Source organism: Polypterus senegalus, chromosome 7, assembly GCF_016835505.1.
Source record: "Polypterus senegalus isolate Bchr_013 chromosome 7, ASM1683550v1, whole genome shotgun sequence".
Taxonomy (NCBI): Eukaryota; Metazoa; Chordata; class Cladistia; order Polypteriformes; family Polypteridae; genus Polypterus; species Polypterus senegalus.
Window position 1 is genome coordinate 187,788,565 of NC_053160.1, and position 18,182 is coordinate 187,806,746.

At 41.7% G+C, this 18,182-nt stretch overlaps 1 protein-coding gene across 6 annotated transcripts in view; it reads right to left on the reverse strand.

Moving 5' to 3' along the window:
• The window catches only part of plppr1 (phospholipid phosphatase related 1), a 235,645-nt gene that overhangs the window by 76,430 nt on the left and 141,033 nt on the right, over positions 1-18,182 (reverse strand). For all 6 annotated transcript variants that reach the window (XM_039759728.1, XM_039759722.1, XM_039759723.1 and 3 more), the window contains 4 exons: positions 17,941-18,073; positions 13,962-14,212; positions 8,205-8,381; positions 3,949-4,080 (listed from right to left, as the gene is read on the reverse strand). In XM_039759728.1, coding sequence (XP_039615662.1) covers positions 3,949-4,080; positions 8,205-8,381; positions 13,962-14,212; positions 17,941-18,073 — 693 coding nt within the window. The remainder of the gene's footprint in view (positions 1-3,948; positions 4,081-8,204; positions 8,382-13,961; positions 14,213-17,940; positions 18,074-18,182) is intronic.

Below are 18,182 nucleotides of genomic sequence, written 5' to 3' on the forward strand. Positions count from 1 at the left end.
TCTAGATCTAATTATGCAGATCCAGATCGCCTGGATGACTTTGATTTATGCTGGGGCGATTCCAGTTTGGTGCAAAAATGATTCTTCATGTTGTCAGTTTGCACACTTCTCGATGATCTGGGATTTTTTGGGTGATTTTCTATGTAATAAACTTAATAAGTTATAGCATATTGAAAATTGCATAATTAGATCTGGACCACCCTATAGATAGATAGATAGATAGATAGATAGATAGATAGATAGATAGATAGATAGATAGATAGATAGATAGATAGATAGATAGATAGGAAAGGCGCTATATAACTGAGATAGATAGATAGATAGATAGATAGAGTGAAAGGCACTATAAGATAGATAGATAGATAGATAGATAGATAGATAGATAGATAGATAGATAGATAGATATTTTATTGATCCTGAGGGAAATTCAGGATTCAATTTTAATCCTTCTATTACAGTAACTATAAAGCTAAGGGGTCGTCTCATTTAGAGAAGAGCAGACCACCGGACGGAGTTCCCACCCAACCCTGTGAATACTCTACAGTGCCTTGTATTATTATAGTCTGACCAGGCAATGCCACCTTCTTTGCTTTGTGCAGTTTGCCCCACTGTGCTTAGTTCTTAAAAGGGCCGTCCCGTTTGGTGGAGTTGTGTTCCCACGGTCAATCGAGGCTTTTAAAATATGCTACACTTTGCACAAGTGTTTTATTCAAAAATTAAACGTTCATCACGATAATCTGACTGTTATCAATCTAAAATTCGAATTAAAATTGTATTTGCCAATAAATTGCACAGTAACAAGTCTTTTCACTAGGTGTAAGGTCTAGCTTTTAAGCCTGCAAGGCTGTTGTCGACAAATGTCAACATCAAGGGTCAGAAGGAGCATTTGCTAAATGTTGGCAAGAGCTGCCTAGAGTGCATTGCTTGATTTTATCAGCTAGGTGGCAGCATAGACCTTGAGATAAAGTGAGTCTCAAACACTTCAAGCATTCATTTCCTTACAGAGCCAAATCTGTTTCAAATGATATAATTTAACAAATTCATAGCTAGGATCAAAATTACTACTGCTCTGAATAGAATATACTACATTAATATACATCATAGTGTCAACATTAAAGACATTTTCCCACCGCAGGAACTTTGTTTTCAGGAACCAATATACGATGTAGACACTTGTGGTCCTGGGCCACTTTCGCGCATTACAAACCCACCGCAAAACAGGAACTGCAGCCGTAATACAAAATATGTAACGTGGAAAGAAGAGCGATGGTGCAAAGTGAGGTGCATTCGGGAGATCTTGGGGGACCCCTCCCCACTTATTGCTTCGATGTGGTGTATGACGAGTGCAGTGTGAACAAAAGTTTACAGGTTACCTCCCATACCTTTAGTGTAGTTTCTTAAACTATTGCTTGTTGGCTTTTGGGTTACGGCTCACCATTGTGTTAAATTGGAAAAGGTCGTGTACGGATTGAGAAATGACTTGCGAGGGGGAACGGTGGGAAGTTTAAGCATTCGACGATTCTACACTATGACTGTGATTGTTCTTCTCCAAGGTGAGAGCCATCCCGGGATTACTGTCGGTGGTGATTCTCCAATCCGAAGGTCATCATGGACTCGAAGACACTAAGAAGGGCACGATTGGGTTGTGAGAAAAGAGAAGTTTAAGAAACACCACATTAGTGATTCGAACTGGTTGCAACTTCTCAGGAGAGATTACTGCTTTGATGTGATGCACAGAGACAGTACCGTGCAGTCCTGAAGGGGGCGCATGTGAGCCCAACAGGTGCTCGTGTCTGCAGTTCTTCCACACAGAGGCGCCAATAAGTTAGCGACATCAGAAAGTCACGTGCACTGCAGCGGGCCGCTTTTTATTTTTAATTTTCGTTCTGACTGACTGCCAAAATAAAAGTTTTAAGATTTTTAAAACTAAAGGAAAATAAGGAGGACTTTTACAAGAAAGTGACAGAGATTTTCATGGAGAAGGATAGACGCATGGACTTCATTTACAAATAAAGGTAAAGACCATTAACGGTTTTCAATTTTATAAAATAAAATGGGATCAGAATAAGAAAAAAAAAAAACAATCCAATATTTAAAAATTAAATTTTGACCTTAAATATAATATTCTATTGTTTTTCTTGTTATCCTTTTGTTGAACAGTCTGGATTAAAACTGACTAAAACATAAGAATGAAACGCTTTTAAAAACAACAAAATATGTCAATTAAGGTCTAAATTGCAATCTGTTTGATTTGTACATCTCTCTTTACTTTTATTTGTATTGAATGAGTAGGAATTGTGGAATCGCAACGGAAAATTTAGAACACGTGGAGGGTGAGGAGCCAATGCACTCTCTCCGCTCTCGCGCCTCTATAAACGTAACGTTCTTTCTTAGCCCAATGCGAGCCTTCCCTGTGTGTGTGTGTAAAGAATGAGATGACATATGAAACATAACCAGTAGTCAATGTGCCTGAATCAACGACTTTTTGGGGTTCATAGATTTGTAAATCTGACTCTGAAGGAGTCACCATCCATGAACCTCACTGCACGTCACTGGGTCAGAATATGCATGTACAAAGGAGTCATGCATTGTATTCTTTGAGAGGGAAATTAGAATTTAAAGCAACTTAAATATATATATATATATATATATATTGTGGACTTGAACCCGGACACAGACAGGCGGACATCTTAATTTCACCCAACACACTTTTATTTTCGATTATATTTACAACAAGAGTCAGTGCACTTCCCAGTGCCTCCAGCACCGTTCCCCCAAATGTCCAGGCCTCACAGTCCTTGTGCGTCTCTCTTGGCCGCCTCCCGTCCTCTCTCTAGCTCCGTCCTCTTCCACCCGACTTCCACCATTGACTGAAGGGAGGCGGCCCCTTAAATAGGAACCCGGATGAGCTCCAGCTGCTTCCCGGCACTCCTCCGCAGACACGCCCCAGTGTGGCGGAAGTGCGGCTGCGCACCCGAAGCCGTCCGGTGTCCCTGTCGTCTTCCCCCCAGCACTTCCTGGTGTGGCGGAAATGCTGGGCTCCAGGGATATTCAGGCACCGGGGCGCCGCCTGGAGGTGGCCACAGGTACCTACAGGGCTGGGCTTCCAAGCCCTTTACCCGAGGCCCCCAACAAAACCAGGGCGGACGCCCCCTCGCAGTCTGGAGGAGGCACAAGCCCTCCTCCAGTCCTCCTGGGCGTCCCGCCCCGATATATATATATCTTTTTGTACCATCATTCTCTTATCAGATTATTTTTATTGTGGTTACAAAAGGGATCGGAGTGGCTCGACTCTGTCCTGCATCAAGAAAGGAGACGATCCCAGAGAACATGCGCCCCCTGCTGGATACATGTGGTGCAACAACAGGGTGGTGGCTATTAAGAGTGAAGTGGTTCAAACATGAAGTGCAATTGAGAGGTCGGGAGTTCATGTGGGAGCCCTGACTTTATTTCTTCAATGCGATGCAAGGTGTGATGCACCAGGGAGGCGGCTCTCCATCTTCATCCATAATGTTCCAAAGTCCAAACTGCTAACAGACTTGTGAGACGGCACCAGGGCTTGTGGTCAACCAATCAGCACAATTAATCACCTGAGCCCCACCCACTATGGTTCCTGCATGAAGAAAAAGTACACGCCCTGGAGGTGGAGCTAAAAATAAAGTGTCAGTAACTACAGATGGCCCGAGTTCTTGCGGTGGGGATGCTGTTAAAGTTCCTGAGTCTCTAAAAGTCCCTGAGGTGGGAAGGCGTCTTACGCCAACAGCTTTGAGCCCCTGCTTAACAGACAGTCTTCTGATATTTGACCCTTTATGCATTATAAACAATGACGTCATCGTCCTCAACTCCATCTCGATTCTGAGCTGTACCTGCATATCTCGTGAAGACTACGGCACGTCAAGTCCTTCATGAAGTACAGCGGGCCGCTAACAGACACTTGTGTAATAATACCTGTGCGCTCAGCGTCTCCAAGGGGCTCTCCACTCGTGGGAACGTCATTAGCGGGAGGCCGCGGTAATCTTCACTTTTCTGTTTCGTTGGGGTTCCATTCACGCCTTTAAAATTGTGTACAACACAAATTCCCTTCAAAAGAAAAAAATAGAAAACAGAACAAAACTTTACTTTCAAATAGTTTGCCAAAAAACAGAAGAAAAAAAGATTAAAGGAAAAAATGTCTGAGTTGAAAATTTTGGATCAGGGGTTATTACAAAAGCTATAATAACAGAAACAATAAGAAAATACATTTGTGTCAAACTTCTATATCATATAAACAATGGACACATTTGAGTGAGCACATTTCAAGTGTTTCCATTTGCTAAAACAAAGTCATATTTAACTAGCATGACGACTGAAATGAAAGAGAAAATTACATTGCATTCATATTAGCTACATTTGTGAGCAATGAATAGCTTTGAAGTGCTTCCTTTACTATTTATTGCTATGAAAATAAATGTGAGTGCAACATAAATGAAGAAAAGAACTGCAACTCAGATTACTAACAGATAAAGAAAAATAAAATTAAGAACGTAAGTGCTTACGAAATGTGACAATTCTGACCAGTCCCCCTGTCACTGTGTCCCTGTCACTTACCATGAGGACACTATAAGGTAGGTGGTGAGCAGTGCCTGGTCTTCATCAGAGATATTCGAGTCTTCTTGTTTAAGTATTTACGAGCTTTTCACTCCTAGATTTGGGCACTTGATACCATTCTCCCTGGCACATCCTCTCAAGCTCCATTAGATTGGATGGGGATTGACTGTGAACTGCCATCTTCAGGTGTCTCCACACTTGTTCTATGGGGCTTTAGTCTGAGCTTTTCATTGTCTTGACTTTATGCCTTGGGTCACTGTCATGGGTTAAAAGTGAACTGTCAGCCCAGTCTGAGGTCCTATACCCTCTGGAGAAGGTTTTCTTCAAGGAACCTCTCATTGGCTGCATTCATCCTTCTCTCAATTCTGACCAGTCTCCATGACCCCTGCCACTGAAAAGTCCCACCACAGCATGACGCTGTTACCACCAAACTTCAGCATAGGGATGGTATTAGGTAGGTGATGAGCAATGGTTGGTCTTCAACAGACAAATATGAGTTTTATTGCACAAGTCTCTACAAGCTTATCTATCTATCATATAGCACCTTTCATATCTATCTATCTGATTCTGCCAACTATGCTAAAATTTCTGTTCATCTATCTATCATATAAAGCCTTTCATATCTCTCTCTCTATCTATCTATGTGATCCTGACAACTACGCTAAAATAACTGTTCATATATCTATCATATAAAGCCTTTCATGTCATTCTGTCCCCCCTGGCCATTGGACCTTACTCTTATTCTATCTTAATTAATTGTGACTTATTTTATTTTCTTACTGTGTATTTTATTTTTCTATTCTTCATTATGTAAAGCACTTTGAGCTACGTTTTGCATGAAAATGTGCAATATAAATAAATGTTGTTGTTGTTCATATCTATCTATCTATCTATCTATCTATCTATCTATCTATCTATCTATCTATCTATCTATCTATCTATCTATTATATAGTGCCTTTCACATCTATCTATCTATCTATCTATCTATCTATCTATCTATCTATCTATCTATCTATTATACAGTGCCTTACATATCTATCTATCTATCTATCTATCTATCTATCTATCTATCTATCTATCTATCTATCTATCTATCTATCTATCTATTATATAGTGCCTTTCATATCTATCTATCTATCTATCTATCTATTATATAGTGCCTTTCATATCTATCTATCTATCTATCTATCTATCTATCTATCTATCTATCTATCTATCTATTATAGCAGTAGGGGGTGCTAGCGCTCCCTTGAACCCCCAGGTACCACGCCAAACATCAGTTAAAAGTGCTACAATAATTATTTTTATTATAATAATGTGCACTAAGCACCCTCCACTCCACACTACTCATAAATTACCAATCACAATAACAATCACCAATCCTCCGACTCCCAGACGCGTTGCCCTCCTACCACCCAGCTCAGCTCTCCATCTGGGAGCTCCCATAGTCCTTTTATAATTCCTGACCCGGAAGTGTTTCTCATCCTTCAGTCCATAATTCCATATCACTTCCAGGTCAGATAAAAGTCCTTTTTCACCCCGGAAGTACATCATCCCTTCCGCTCATGTGACTTGGAAGTACTCCCGGGGCATAGGGCATATAGCAGTCCCTGGTTCTCCCTGGAGTGACCCCTGGCGGCCCTGACATTATCCAGCAGTGCTGTGCACTACAAGTTCAAAGTCCATGATGCCCTGCTGGAATTCGGGGCATCTCCACATTGCAGGGAGGGCTCCATCTAGTGGCTTGGGGGTCTTGACCGGGATAAACAGCCGGGCATAGTCCACACTATCTATCTATCATATAATGCCTTTCATATCTATCTATTGTAAGATGCAAGAGGTCACTGTTGCCTCTTTTAACCCAACAGACAGACACTCTGGACACAAGTTAAAAGCACCAAGAAGTATTCTTTTAATTATTTCTTCTTTTCCAGTGGCTCCAAAGCACCACAGTCACAATAACACACAACTCTAACAATAACCACAGTATTCTCTCTCCTCCACACCTTCCCAGCAAGTGTTGTCCACCTCCTCCTGACTCAGGCTCTCTTACTGTCTTTGATGTCACTACACTGGTCACCTGTGTCATTCAGGATTGACTTTAAAATACTGCTTATGGTTTATAAAACCTTAAATAATCTCGCTCCATCTTATATATCGGAATGCCAGACACCTTATAATCCAAATCGTAACCTCAGATCTTCAAATGAGTGTCTCCTTAGAATTCCAAAAGCTAAACTTAAAAGAAGTGGTGAGGCGGGCGGCCTTCTGCTGCTATGCACCTAAAATCTGGAATAGCCTGCCAATAGGAATTCACCAGGCTGATACAGTAGAGCTCTTTAAAACACTGCTGAAAACACATTACTTTAACATGGCCTTCTCATAACTTCACTTTAACTTAATCGTGATACTCTGTATGTTCAATTCTTCGTAATAACTATTCATGGTGGCTCTAAAATCCGTACTGACCCCTACTCTCTCTTCTGTTTCTTTTTCCGGTTTCTTTGTGGTGGCGGCCTGTGCCACCACCACCTACTCAAAGCATCATGACGCACCAACATTGATGGACTGAAAGCCAGAAGTCTACGTGACCATCATCATCAGGTCCTTCCATGAAAACCCTAAATACAAAGAGGACTGTTTGATTTATGTTAGGTAGATTGCCCAGAGAGGACTGGGTGGTCTCGTGGTCTGGAATCCTTACAGATTTTATTTTTTTTCTCCAGCCTCTGGAGTTTTTTTTTTGTTTTTTCTGTTCCCCCTGGCCATCGGACCTTACTCTTATTCTATGTTAATTAATGTTGACTTATGTTTATTTTTTATTGTGTCTTCTATTTTTCTATTCTTCATTTTGTAAAGCACTTTGAGCTACATTTTTTTGTATGAAAATGTGCTATATAAATAAATGTTGATTGATTGATTGATTACTGGGTCTCCACCAGTCCTGCATATAGTCCTTGACCCAGAAATGCTTCTGTCCTTCCGTCCACGTGACTCGTCAGCACCTCTGGGTCAGATGGAGAATTGGATTTTTCTTCAGCCCGGAAGTACGTCTGTGGCTCTGTCCCCATGAGTTTGGAATACTTCCGGGGTATGTACACAGTAGGAACTCTTGAGTCTCAGTGCAGCGTCTCCTGGTGGCACCCACATTACCCAGCAGGGCTGTGCTGCCGAACCCCCTTTCACATCTATCTATCTATCTATCTATCTATCTATCTATCTATCTATCTATCTATCTATCTATCTATCTATCTATCTATCTATCTATCTATCTGTCTGTCTGATCCTGCCTACTACACTAAAATTTCTGTTTATCTATCTATTATATTATATAGTTTCATATCAATGTATAACACTTGTGCAGTTGTCAATACCAAAGGATATTAATTAACTTTATGACAGATCAATTGAAACTCTCTCAGAATGTAGTGTGGCAAGAGCTATTGGTGTTCAAAATAATATGAAGAATTTAATTTAATTTTCGTGTCTATGAAAAAAACGCATGCAGACATGAGAAGAAGTTGCAAACCACAAACAGGCGATGCCCCAGCCGGGATTTGAAATCAACACAGATACGCGAGCGGCTGCCCAGTAGAGCTATAAGACCACCACTTACCAAGAACAAGGCCACGGCACTTCCCAAAATGAATCCGGCGACCACATCAGAACAGTGATTTCGATATTCGGAGACCCTGTTGAGACCTGTCAGAAACGCAGCACACAGGGTCCCTAAACAGAGAACAGGCTTGGCCAGTCGACTGCTTTTTGTCTTTATAGTGCTTGTGATGTACATCTGTAATGAAAACACACAACGCAATTTAAGTTGACGTCTTTCATAGCCAATGATATCTTAGCACAGTCCACAGGCAGAGCCTACCTTGTCAATTGTAACTGCTATTGACAATAAATAACATTTCTAGTTAGAGTAAGCAAGTGATTTATACACAATCAATAACTTTAGAAAACAAAAAATTAAAATGTCCATTCCAGTGCAGCCAATCCAATTTTTGCAACTTCAAAGATTTGCGCAATTTTATTTGTAACCTTATTTTTACTTTCATGTTGGCAGTCGCACACGTTTGTGATCTTCACAGCTATGCAAAGTAATAAGAAAAGAAAAATGAGAAGTGCGATGCGTGCAAGTCTAGGAAGCTGCTAGAATCCTACTGGCCGCTTCACCGGTCTTGTTCACCACAACTATCGTAGAGGAAAATGCTCCCTGCCTGGAATTATACCCACAAGGTGCAGTGCCAGTCCTTGAGGCTCTAAGCCCAAGCAATTAAAACCTGTGATGTGGCTTAGTGCGAAACTAAAGGTGTCTGATAAAAATTTGTGCTGGAATGTCGACGGCCACTGTCGATGGTAATCCGCTGGCTAGACACATCAAGTATGCTGATCCCAACGTCGAGCAGACTCACCCATACGAACGAAAAATCCCAAAAGGGATCACCTTAATCTTTTTGGTTTCCCCCACACCAGGGGTGTCCAACTCCAATGCTGATGGGCCACAGTGGCTGCAGGTTTTCATTCTCACCCTTTTCCTAATCAGTTTTCACTGCTAATGAACTCCTTTTCCCTTCATTTTCATATCCCTGTATTTAAGGATTCAGTCCTCTGAATTGATGGGATTCTTCATTAAATGGCAGCCAAACAGAAATGAGACCTGAAACAAGCCGACAGATGTCCAGCTAAACTGGGATTTCAAACTCCAACCAATTTCACTCCAACCAGTCTCTTAATGAGAAGCCGATTCATACTGTTAATTAAATTCGTTATTGAATATCGTGACTTGTTGCTGCACTCATTCTTCCATGGCAGACATTTCCAAAACTTGATTTTCTTGTTTCTAAGAATGCTGCTGTAACGTTTTGGTGACCTGAGAGAATCCACCTTAATGAGACCTTCACCTTTCTTTATTTGCAGATACTGTGTGATGGGCACAGGTGAGCTGGTCATGTACAGGCCATTTTTGTTGGGCTGCTAATTAAGGTAAAAAAAAACAATTAAGGGACTAATTAACACTAACCCTGAGTCAAGTGAATTAAGACTAAAACAAAAGAAGTTAAATAGCAGCAAGAACTGGTTACTGATGAAGAAGATGGTTAGAATGAAAACCTGGAGCCACTTCAGCTCTCCAGGAGTGGAGTTGGGACACCCCTGTCATAGACGAAAGTGAGATCAGAAAGAAATAAAATGGAGACACGTTCTTCTGTCTCGCCACTCTCAGATTTTTTCACCTGAGGAAAAAAAAATAACACAAATGGTGGTCTCACAAGCGTTATCTCCTCTTGAGTTTCAGCTGAGATCTCAGCAAAGACCCACTTAGATTTTCCAAGTTGTGTCCTGACATTTTTTTTTTGTAATTTGTATTTGCATTGCAGCTAAAACTGCATCTCCCAGCAGTCCCTGCAGGGGCTGTTGGGGTCAAAGGTGGTCAGAGGGGTTTAAAAGGAGGGCAGGTGTCCGAAAGAGGGAGAGGAGTTTTTTTTTTGTTGTATTTTGTGTTTCGTTTACCTGTCGGACTGCCTTCTGTCAATTAAGCCATATTTAGTCGCTGTGTCCTGGATTTTATTCGTTGTTGGGGTCTGGATCGTCTTCTGTCTACCTGTGTGCTGAGGACTGATTGTGGATTCAAGGCTTTCCAGCTAGTATAGGAGCATTCCTGAACCATTCATCCATCTTCACCCTCACAGTGTCTACCGGTAGGACTGTTTTTTCCTTCCCTTTCAGCGTGCAGATCTCTGGACTCACTCTCGTCATCTTTCATTTCATCCGGTGTTGTTTCCATGGACTTTGCTGTGTGGAGTTGTGTTTTTGTGTTTAATGTAATATCGCTGTAGGGGTACTGGGGTTTTATTATTGTTTTCATCTATATTATTTAATTTCATTATATTCTTTAATTGTTGTTAGTTCCCAGTGTGCTTTATTTTGTCTCTGTTTGTGAATGTGTGCTCAAGGCTGGGAGCGTCCCTGGGATCCTCTATAAAAAATAAATAAATCACCGTCATCTTGACGGTGTGAATCATAGCGGCACCGGACCGCTACAGCATTGTGTACTCAATAATGTGTGGTGCATGTATGGACAGTTGTTTGTGATAATCTACAGTATACCTATATTTATAAAATCTGTCTGTCCGCTTTTCATGAGAGAACTACTTCACGGATTTAGATCGGCCTTTTTTTCTATAATTTACTTGAACATTCTGGTTGATTTTGTGACTTCTCTCATTGCACTATGTATTATAGTTCGCTTACGGTAACCGATTTATTTGCGCGAATCCGAAAGTCATGCAGTGGGCCGATGGGAGGTGGGCGGGGCCCTCCTCACTCACGCTCCACCCTATGGGTGGGTACCTTACCTCCGCTTAGCTAGCAAACGAGAGAACTACTTCACGGATTTAGATGTCGGTAAATGCAAAGTATTACACATCTTTCTATATACAAAATCCAATGTCTGTATGTCTGCCTGCTTTTCATTAGAGAACTACTTCACGGATTTTGATCGGGTTTTTTTTCTACAATTTACTTGAACATTCCAGTTGGTTTTGCGACTTCTCTCATCAGAGCTAAGTATCATAGTTCGCTGGTGGAAGCGATTTATTAGAGAGCGGATGTGGGCCGAGGGGAGGGGGAAGCACGACGTCAGGAATTGGGAGCCGGGCCGGACCCTCCTCACTCATGCGTCATCCTCCATTTGAGTTGTGTTGGAGCGCACCTTGCCTCCGCTTAGCTAGTGATACCTGTTTCTTCAGCAGACATTATCATCTAGAGATGGTCAAGGAGTAACATTTGATGTGTTTGAGAGAGAGATCAGAGCTACGTGTGTTTTAGAGGGTACCTGCTGATTGCCAGAGATATCAAGGCCACATGCTCTTCTCCCCACGCGGGGGGCGCTGTCACGTCAGAGCTGAACTCGATCAGATACACTGCCAACGTTTGACGTCGGAGTGTGCCTACCTTCCGGTTGGCCAGAATTAAATTTCTTTTTATTTTTTAATCGATTTTTAAAGTTTGTCCTATTTAACTACTATGTCGGGGACAGCTAGTACAACACTACAATTACAAAACTGAAGGCCTTGCTTCCGAATAATACGACGAGTTGGTCTAATTTATATTGCTGTGCTCCAAATAGATCACACTCATTCTGGAAGATAAGACATCGGACCTCAAGCCCTGAGGTTTTGGGTTTAAATCCCACTGCTGACACCATTCAACTCTGAGCAAGTCACTTCTTCTGTCAGTGCTGTAATTTGAAAAATAAAAGAAATGTAACTTGTCGTATCTCAAATGTTGCAAGTCACCTCAGACAAAGGCATCCGTCCAATTATTAGTAGAAAAAAATACATCATTTTGGAAGAGATTACACCGAGACCAGAAAGACATCTCACAAAACCTAACATGCTTTTCAATCCAAATTCTCTATTCTGAGTCTTTTTACCTCAGTTGAATCTCATGTCTCCTTTTGGTCTAAAGCTCTTTCTCCAAAGGAATTTTAAGAGAAACTTCTGTGACAAAGTTGATTCTTCAATGAAACATAAATGAGAATCTCATGAGCCTCCAAAAATCAGAGTTGGAGTATTTAACGTTTTTCCGATGGGCAAAGTTAATCGACAACTTGCCTCTGCTATGCTCTCCTATTCCGACTCCCCGAGACCCTTAAGAAAGTGAAAAGCAGACGTAGGTGACGGGTTATTTCAAGCAAGTGTGTTCCTCACGATCTCCAACACCATCCACCAGAGTGTCAGAGGTGATGTCAATAACTTGGCCGGTCTCAGTGTCAGCAGCGACACATTCTACTTGTTGCGGTCACCGCGTCATTTTCAACTTGCCTTTGTGTTACCTTATGGGATGCCGGCCGTACATGCGGTTATGTGGCACACAAGAGCAGCGTTTGGGGGTGACAAGTGAGGTGACCAACCCAGGCCCCGCGTCTAAGGGGGCCCCACTTTTGAGGTCCACGTGTCCAGTTTGAGTGGATTTGTCAAGTTATATTCTCCAGTATTTGAGGAGCCCTTTAAACTCTTTCAGGGCTGATGTCGACTTTTGTCAAAATTCTGGGGTAGAGGACATTAATCAGCTGTAAACTGTGAGAAACTTCATCCTTACCTTTAAGTTTGACCCTCTTTGCTAGAAGGAAAGTTAAGTAGCTTTGTTGATTTAAGAGCAAACAACCTTTAAAATGGCATCGACATCTGGCGAGAGACAAAATACGGCATGGATGTTTTACATATTATCGCTGAATCGGACTCTGACTTGTCGGACTTGGAATTTGATGCATGTGATCAGTAGATGGACATCGAATACGAAAGTGAGGTACCAGCATCAGCTGATCAGTCCCCAGTTGATCGTGCCATCGAGGTGCCCCTGCGCAGCTACTGCCTCCAGAGATGCCGGCCGTACATGCGGTTATGTGGCACACAAGAGCAGCGTTTGGGGGTGACAAGTGGGGTGACCAAACCAGGCCCCGCGCCTGAAGGGGTCCCACTGTGTTTAGTACAGTTTCTGAATATAGATGTTTGAGGAAGCTAAAGTATAGTTGAACAGACACTATTTGGAGTTTCACACATATTGTTTATTATACAATTACAGTATTATTGTTTCCTCATGTATGATATGTATATATGTTAAGGATAATTACGTATTTAATTTGAGTAAATGCTTTATGGTTTAACGTTCTAGTAATTTCCGATATTGATGTTATCTTGAGAATAGTACGCCATCTACTGGATAAATAAAGTACCTGATTAATGTTAACATAGACAAACTGAGGAGAACTGGGATAGCTAATTTATGTTTATTATTTTATTTAGACCATATCTTCACATTTGTATAAGTTTGGAAGAAATTAATAAATAGAATTTGGACATCTTCATCCATCCCTGACCGGATTTGTGCAGTGGTTGTAATTTAATCCCGAACCTAACTTAATTCTTCACTACACGCGTGTTATCTTGAAAAAAATTAGCTGAATACGGTAATGAGAAAATGTGGCGCATGTTAACATTATTTTTGATTAAATTTGCACGTACATTTATAGAGTTCACACATATCGGTGACAGTGTTTGACGTAACTGGCCCCCGCATGGGGTTGGTCAGCCGTAGGTCCCGCACACCCCAAAGCCACCTCTGGCTGCACGTTGCTGTAGTTGCTTTTTTCTACGTCTGTTTTGTCAGTAATTGGTTGAGCATTAACGAGTCATTCATCTGTCGAAATGTAGAGCTGTGAGGGTCAATTCACAACATGCAGGTAGTTAAGTAAAAATGAGTACAGTACGATATCATCAAACATGGCATCTCAGCCTCTTTAATCTTTAACTATACAAAAAAAATACAAACACACGCACAGATTCTAAAGATAAGAAATCGTTCTTACGGTGACATAGACAGCAGAATAAACACTCAGAGATGCGTCTTTCGATGGGAACGATCTTCGGGCTTTGTCAACCACCACGTGGTCCCCCGTGCAGATGCGTCCATTGGAGATGAACTGGTGATTGAAGCGGCACTCTGTCCCCGTGTAGTTTGGTTTGCACACACTCAGGAAGTATGGGGCGAGATTCCCAGTAACAACTTGGCCGGCGTTAACAAAAATATCCGTGGCAAAGAGTCCAAAAGCAAACACACCTGAAATATGAGACACACAAACACATAAATGAGCATTTTTAGACAAAATGAAATTACAATTGAAGAATTCGAAAATTAGTAAAACAGCGGATTCAGAAAGTGTTCGGACCCCCTCACTTGAGCCTACCTGATCCACAGACAGCAGTTTTTGAGGAGGGGGGGACTGCGTGTCGGAAATGGCGTAGTGCAAAACTGGAGCCACTGAATGAATGAGATCAGCGCCTTGCACAATGGATGTCTCAGGAAGATCTGTGGTATCTTCTGGCCCGAGAAGATTTCTAATGAAGATTACCCCACCGAACCTTAAGTTCAGGGTTTGTAGTAGGGGCTTTTGGCGTCTGCTTTTTTGAACAAGACCCCAGTTGTGTATCCAGAAAGTGGTCCTCTTGCACAAAATAAATTAAATCAAATCTGTCCGACAGAGATATTGAGATACAGAGACCTCACAGGGCAGCAGCACTTTTAAGTAAGATGGAATTAGGAGAAGGGATGTTGTAGGAAAAAAAGGTCCAAGGCTGAAGCCAGGAGTACATAATGCGTATAAAACAACAGCCAGGACACGAAACAAAATTTTAAAAATGAAGAAGAGACGTAGTGAGAAAGTAAAAAAAGAAATATTCCACGTCGCCTAAGCCAAAACACGACATGCAACTCAAAGTCAAAAAAATAGAAAATAATGCCCAGGCAGAAAATTCTTTAAAGTTTTGACCTAGTCCAGTGGTTCCCAAACTTTTTCCAGGTTTTCCCAAGGGAAACACCCCATTTCAAATTCTAGTTTGCGAAATAACCAATCATCCATCCATCCATCCATTTTCCAATCATCTGAATAGATTTCTATTTCTAATGAAGATCTCTTCAAGAAAACTAAGAGCCAGAGTGTGGTGCTGAAGATCAAGCACAGACACTTGAGATGTCTTGGTCACATCCTCAGAATGGACCAGAACCGTATACCTAAGATTGCTCTGAGACGGACACCACCTGGGAAACGCAAACAACCTCAATTTCAATTTCAATTCTTTATTGTCATGTGTACAAGTACCATGTACAATGAAATGCTTGCTTGCATGTGCCCCTGCAGACAGTTAACATAGACAAAAAAAAACACATACAATAATAAAAAAATGAATATAAATAAGTAAATAAATAAAACCTGAATCCTAGGAATAAATAGAGACAGCGGCAGAAGTGTATGTGCAGGTAGCAGTGGAGGTGACATAAGGTTACTGATTGTTCACGAGTCTGATTGCAGCTGGTTAGAAACTGTTCCTGAACCTGAAGGTGCGCGTCCAAATGGACTTTAGTCGCTTCCCCGATGGGAGGAGGGTGAAAAGGGACAGTGCAGGGTGGATGGGGTCCCTCCTGATACAGTTCACTTTCCTGAGACAGCGTCTAGTGTGGATGTCATGGATCGCAGGGAGCTGTGTGCCTGTGATCTGCTCTGCTGTGTTCACCACCCGCTGCAGAGCTCTGCAGTCCTGAACTGAGCAGTTGCTGTACCAGGATACAATACAATACAATACAATTTATTTTTTTGGAGCCCAAAATCACACAAGAAGTGCCGCAATGGGCTTTAACAGGTCCTGCCTCTTGACAGCCCCCAGCCTTGACTCTCTAAGAAGACAATGGAAAAACATTGTAGGAAAAAAATGGAAGAAACCTCGGGAAAGGCAGTTCAGAGAGAGACCCCTGTCCAGGTAAGCTGGGCATGCAGTGGGTGTCAAAAAGAATACAATACAACACAATACACAGAACAAATTCTCACTACAATATAAAAATAAAAAATTTACAAGTACGGAGTAGAATTTAACAGTAGATGATATCCCATAATATGATTTGGATTTGTTTAGAGGCCTAGAGACCTCATCCATCAAGCTTTGCAGTAAGGAGACTGTGGAAGATTGTGGGTTTGCTTCCCAGTTCCTCCCTGTGTGGATAGCGCTTTGAGTACTGAGAAAAGCGCTATATAAATGTAATGAATTATTATTATTATTATTATTATTATTATTATTATCAAGCTGCCTCCCCCATTTGGCCATTCCACAGCTGAAATAGCGCTAATCTGATGAAAGGACCCCTCTACCCCACGATTACTGCGATCCTCCATCAGGGATGTCTTTACCTTAAATTGTTTGGTTTCAAGACCCGACTTATACATGAGTATATAAAACTATATATAATAAAGTTTATTGAATACAATCTTTTAAGCACCTTGAGCATTTGAAAGGCACTATATAAAAATATTATGTTGTTATTATTATTATTATTATTATTATTAACTTTCCACACATTTTATTGCACACCATTAATGACAGAGTGTTCAGAAAGGTTTGAATTTTATTAAAAATCAAAAAATGAAATCTCATATTAAAAGCACATCAAGCAACATTTAATAGAGGGGCAGTCAAAAAGTTCCCAGAATTGTGATATAGCGGGAGAGTGAGAGATCAGATTATGCACACATTGCTGTGGAGGGGAGCGCAGCACATATGTAGACCAGTTACAACAGGTCTGGATTGGTTTTGGTTTAGATAGATAGATAGATAGAGTGAAAGGCACTATATAATAGATAGATAGGCTGCGGTGGGTTGGCACCCTGCCCAGGATTGGTTCCTGCCTTGTGCCCTGTGTTGGCTGGGATTGGCTCCAGCAGACCCCCGTGACCCTGTATTTGGATTCAGCGGGTTAGAAAATGGATGGATGGATAGATAGATAGATAGATAGAGGGCAGCACGGTGGCGCAGTGGGTAGCACTGCTGTCTTGCACTTAGGAGACCTGGGTTCTCTTTCCGGGTCCTACCTGCATGGAGTTTGCATGTTCTCCCCGTGTCTGCGTGAGTTTCTTCCGGGTGCTCCGTTTTCCTCCCACAGTCCAAGGACAAGCAGGTTAGGTGTTTTGGCAATCCTAAATTGTCCCTAGTGTGTGCTTGGTGTGTGGGTGTGTGTGCCCTGCGGTGGGCTGGCACCCTGCCTGAGGTTTGTTTCCTGCCTTGCGCCCTATGTTGGCTGAGATTGGCTCCAGCAGACCCCCGTGACCCAGTATTAGAATATATTGGGTTGGATGAAGGATGGATGGATGGAATTGGTAGTATTGAGTTTTATAAAATACTAGCCATGATACCCATCGAAAGACACATAATAGAATAATGTTGCATAGTTGGTAGGATTAGATAGATAGATAGATAGATAGATAGATAGATAGATAGATAGATAGATAGATAGATAGATAGAAGAAAATTTAAAAGAAAGAAAGAACCATAATGCAAGTGTATTTCTGTTGGTATAAAGAAGCCCCCCATAGCATTTCCTGCCCCACTTCATGATTCATTGGCTGAAAAGTCCTCGGTGTTATTACATCACCAAGTGGAAGTGCAGCATTGTCCATATTGGCACTCGGTCTTGTTTTTAATTCTCTCCTTTCCTACAACCTCCTAGGGGTTCCAGAGTGTGTCCCCTACCTGAGTCTGCCCTTTAGTTAGCTTATTAATTCGGTGGTCCTCTCTTGAAGTGGTGTTACTGGCCCAGCACTCCACATTGGCCATCACAGAGTTGTAGAAGATGTGAAGGATGTGGCTGCCCACATTAATGGAGCTCAGTCCCCTAAAGAGCCTGCTCTGCCCCCCTCACTATAGTTCTTCAGTGTTATGAAACCAGTCCAAGTTATTATTGATGTGGACCCCCAAGTACCTGCAGCAGCACATCACCTCCACACAAAAATAACTGGAGCTTACCTATAAATCTTATAATTCTTCTGATAAGGGGGTTTAGATAGCAGCATTCTCCAGTCACAATCGTCTTCTCCTGGGCTATGAGGGCTTCTCTTGTAGACCGTATGAAGTACATCGATATCTCTCCAGTGAAAATCTGAAATTAAAGAGGATGCTGACTTTATTATAATGTAACACTCTGAAGACCACTGAACACCATTCACACTTATGGGGGGTCACATCCTATCCTAGCAGTTCTGGGTGCA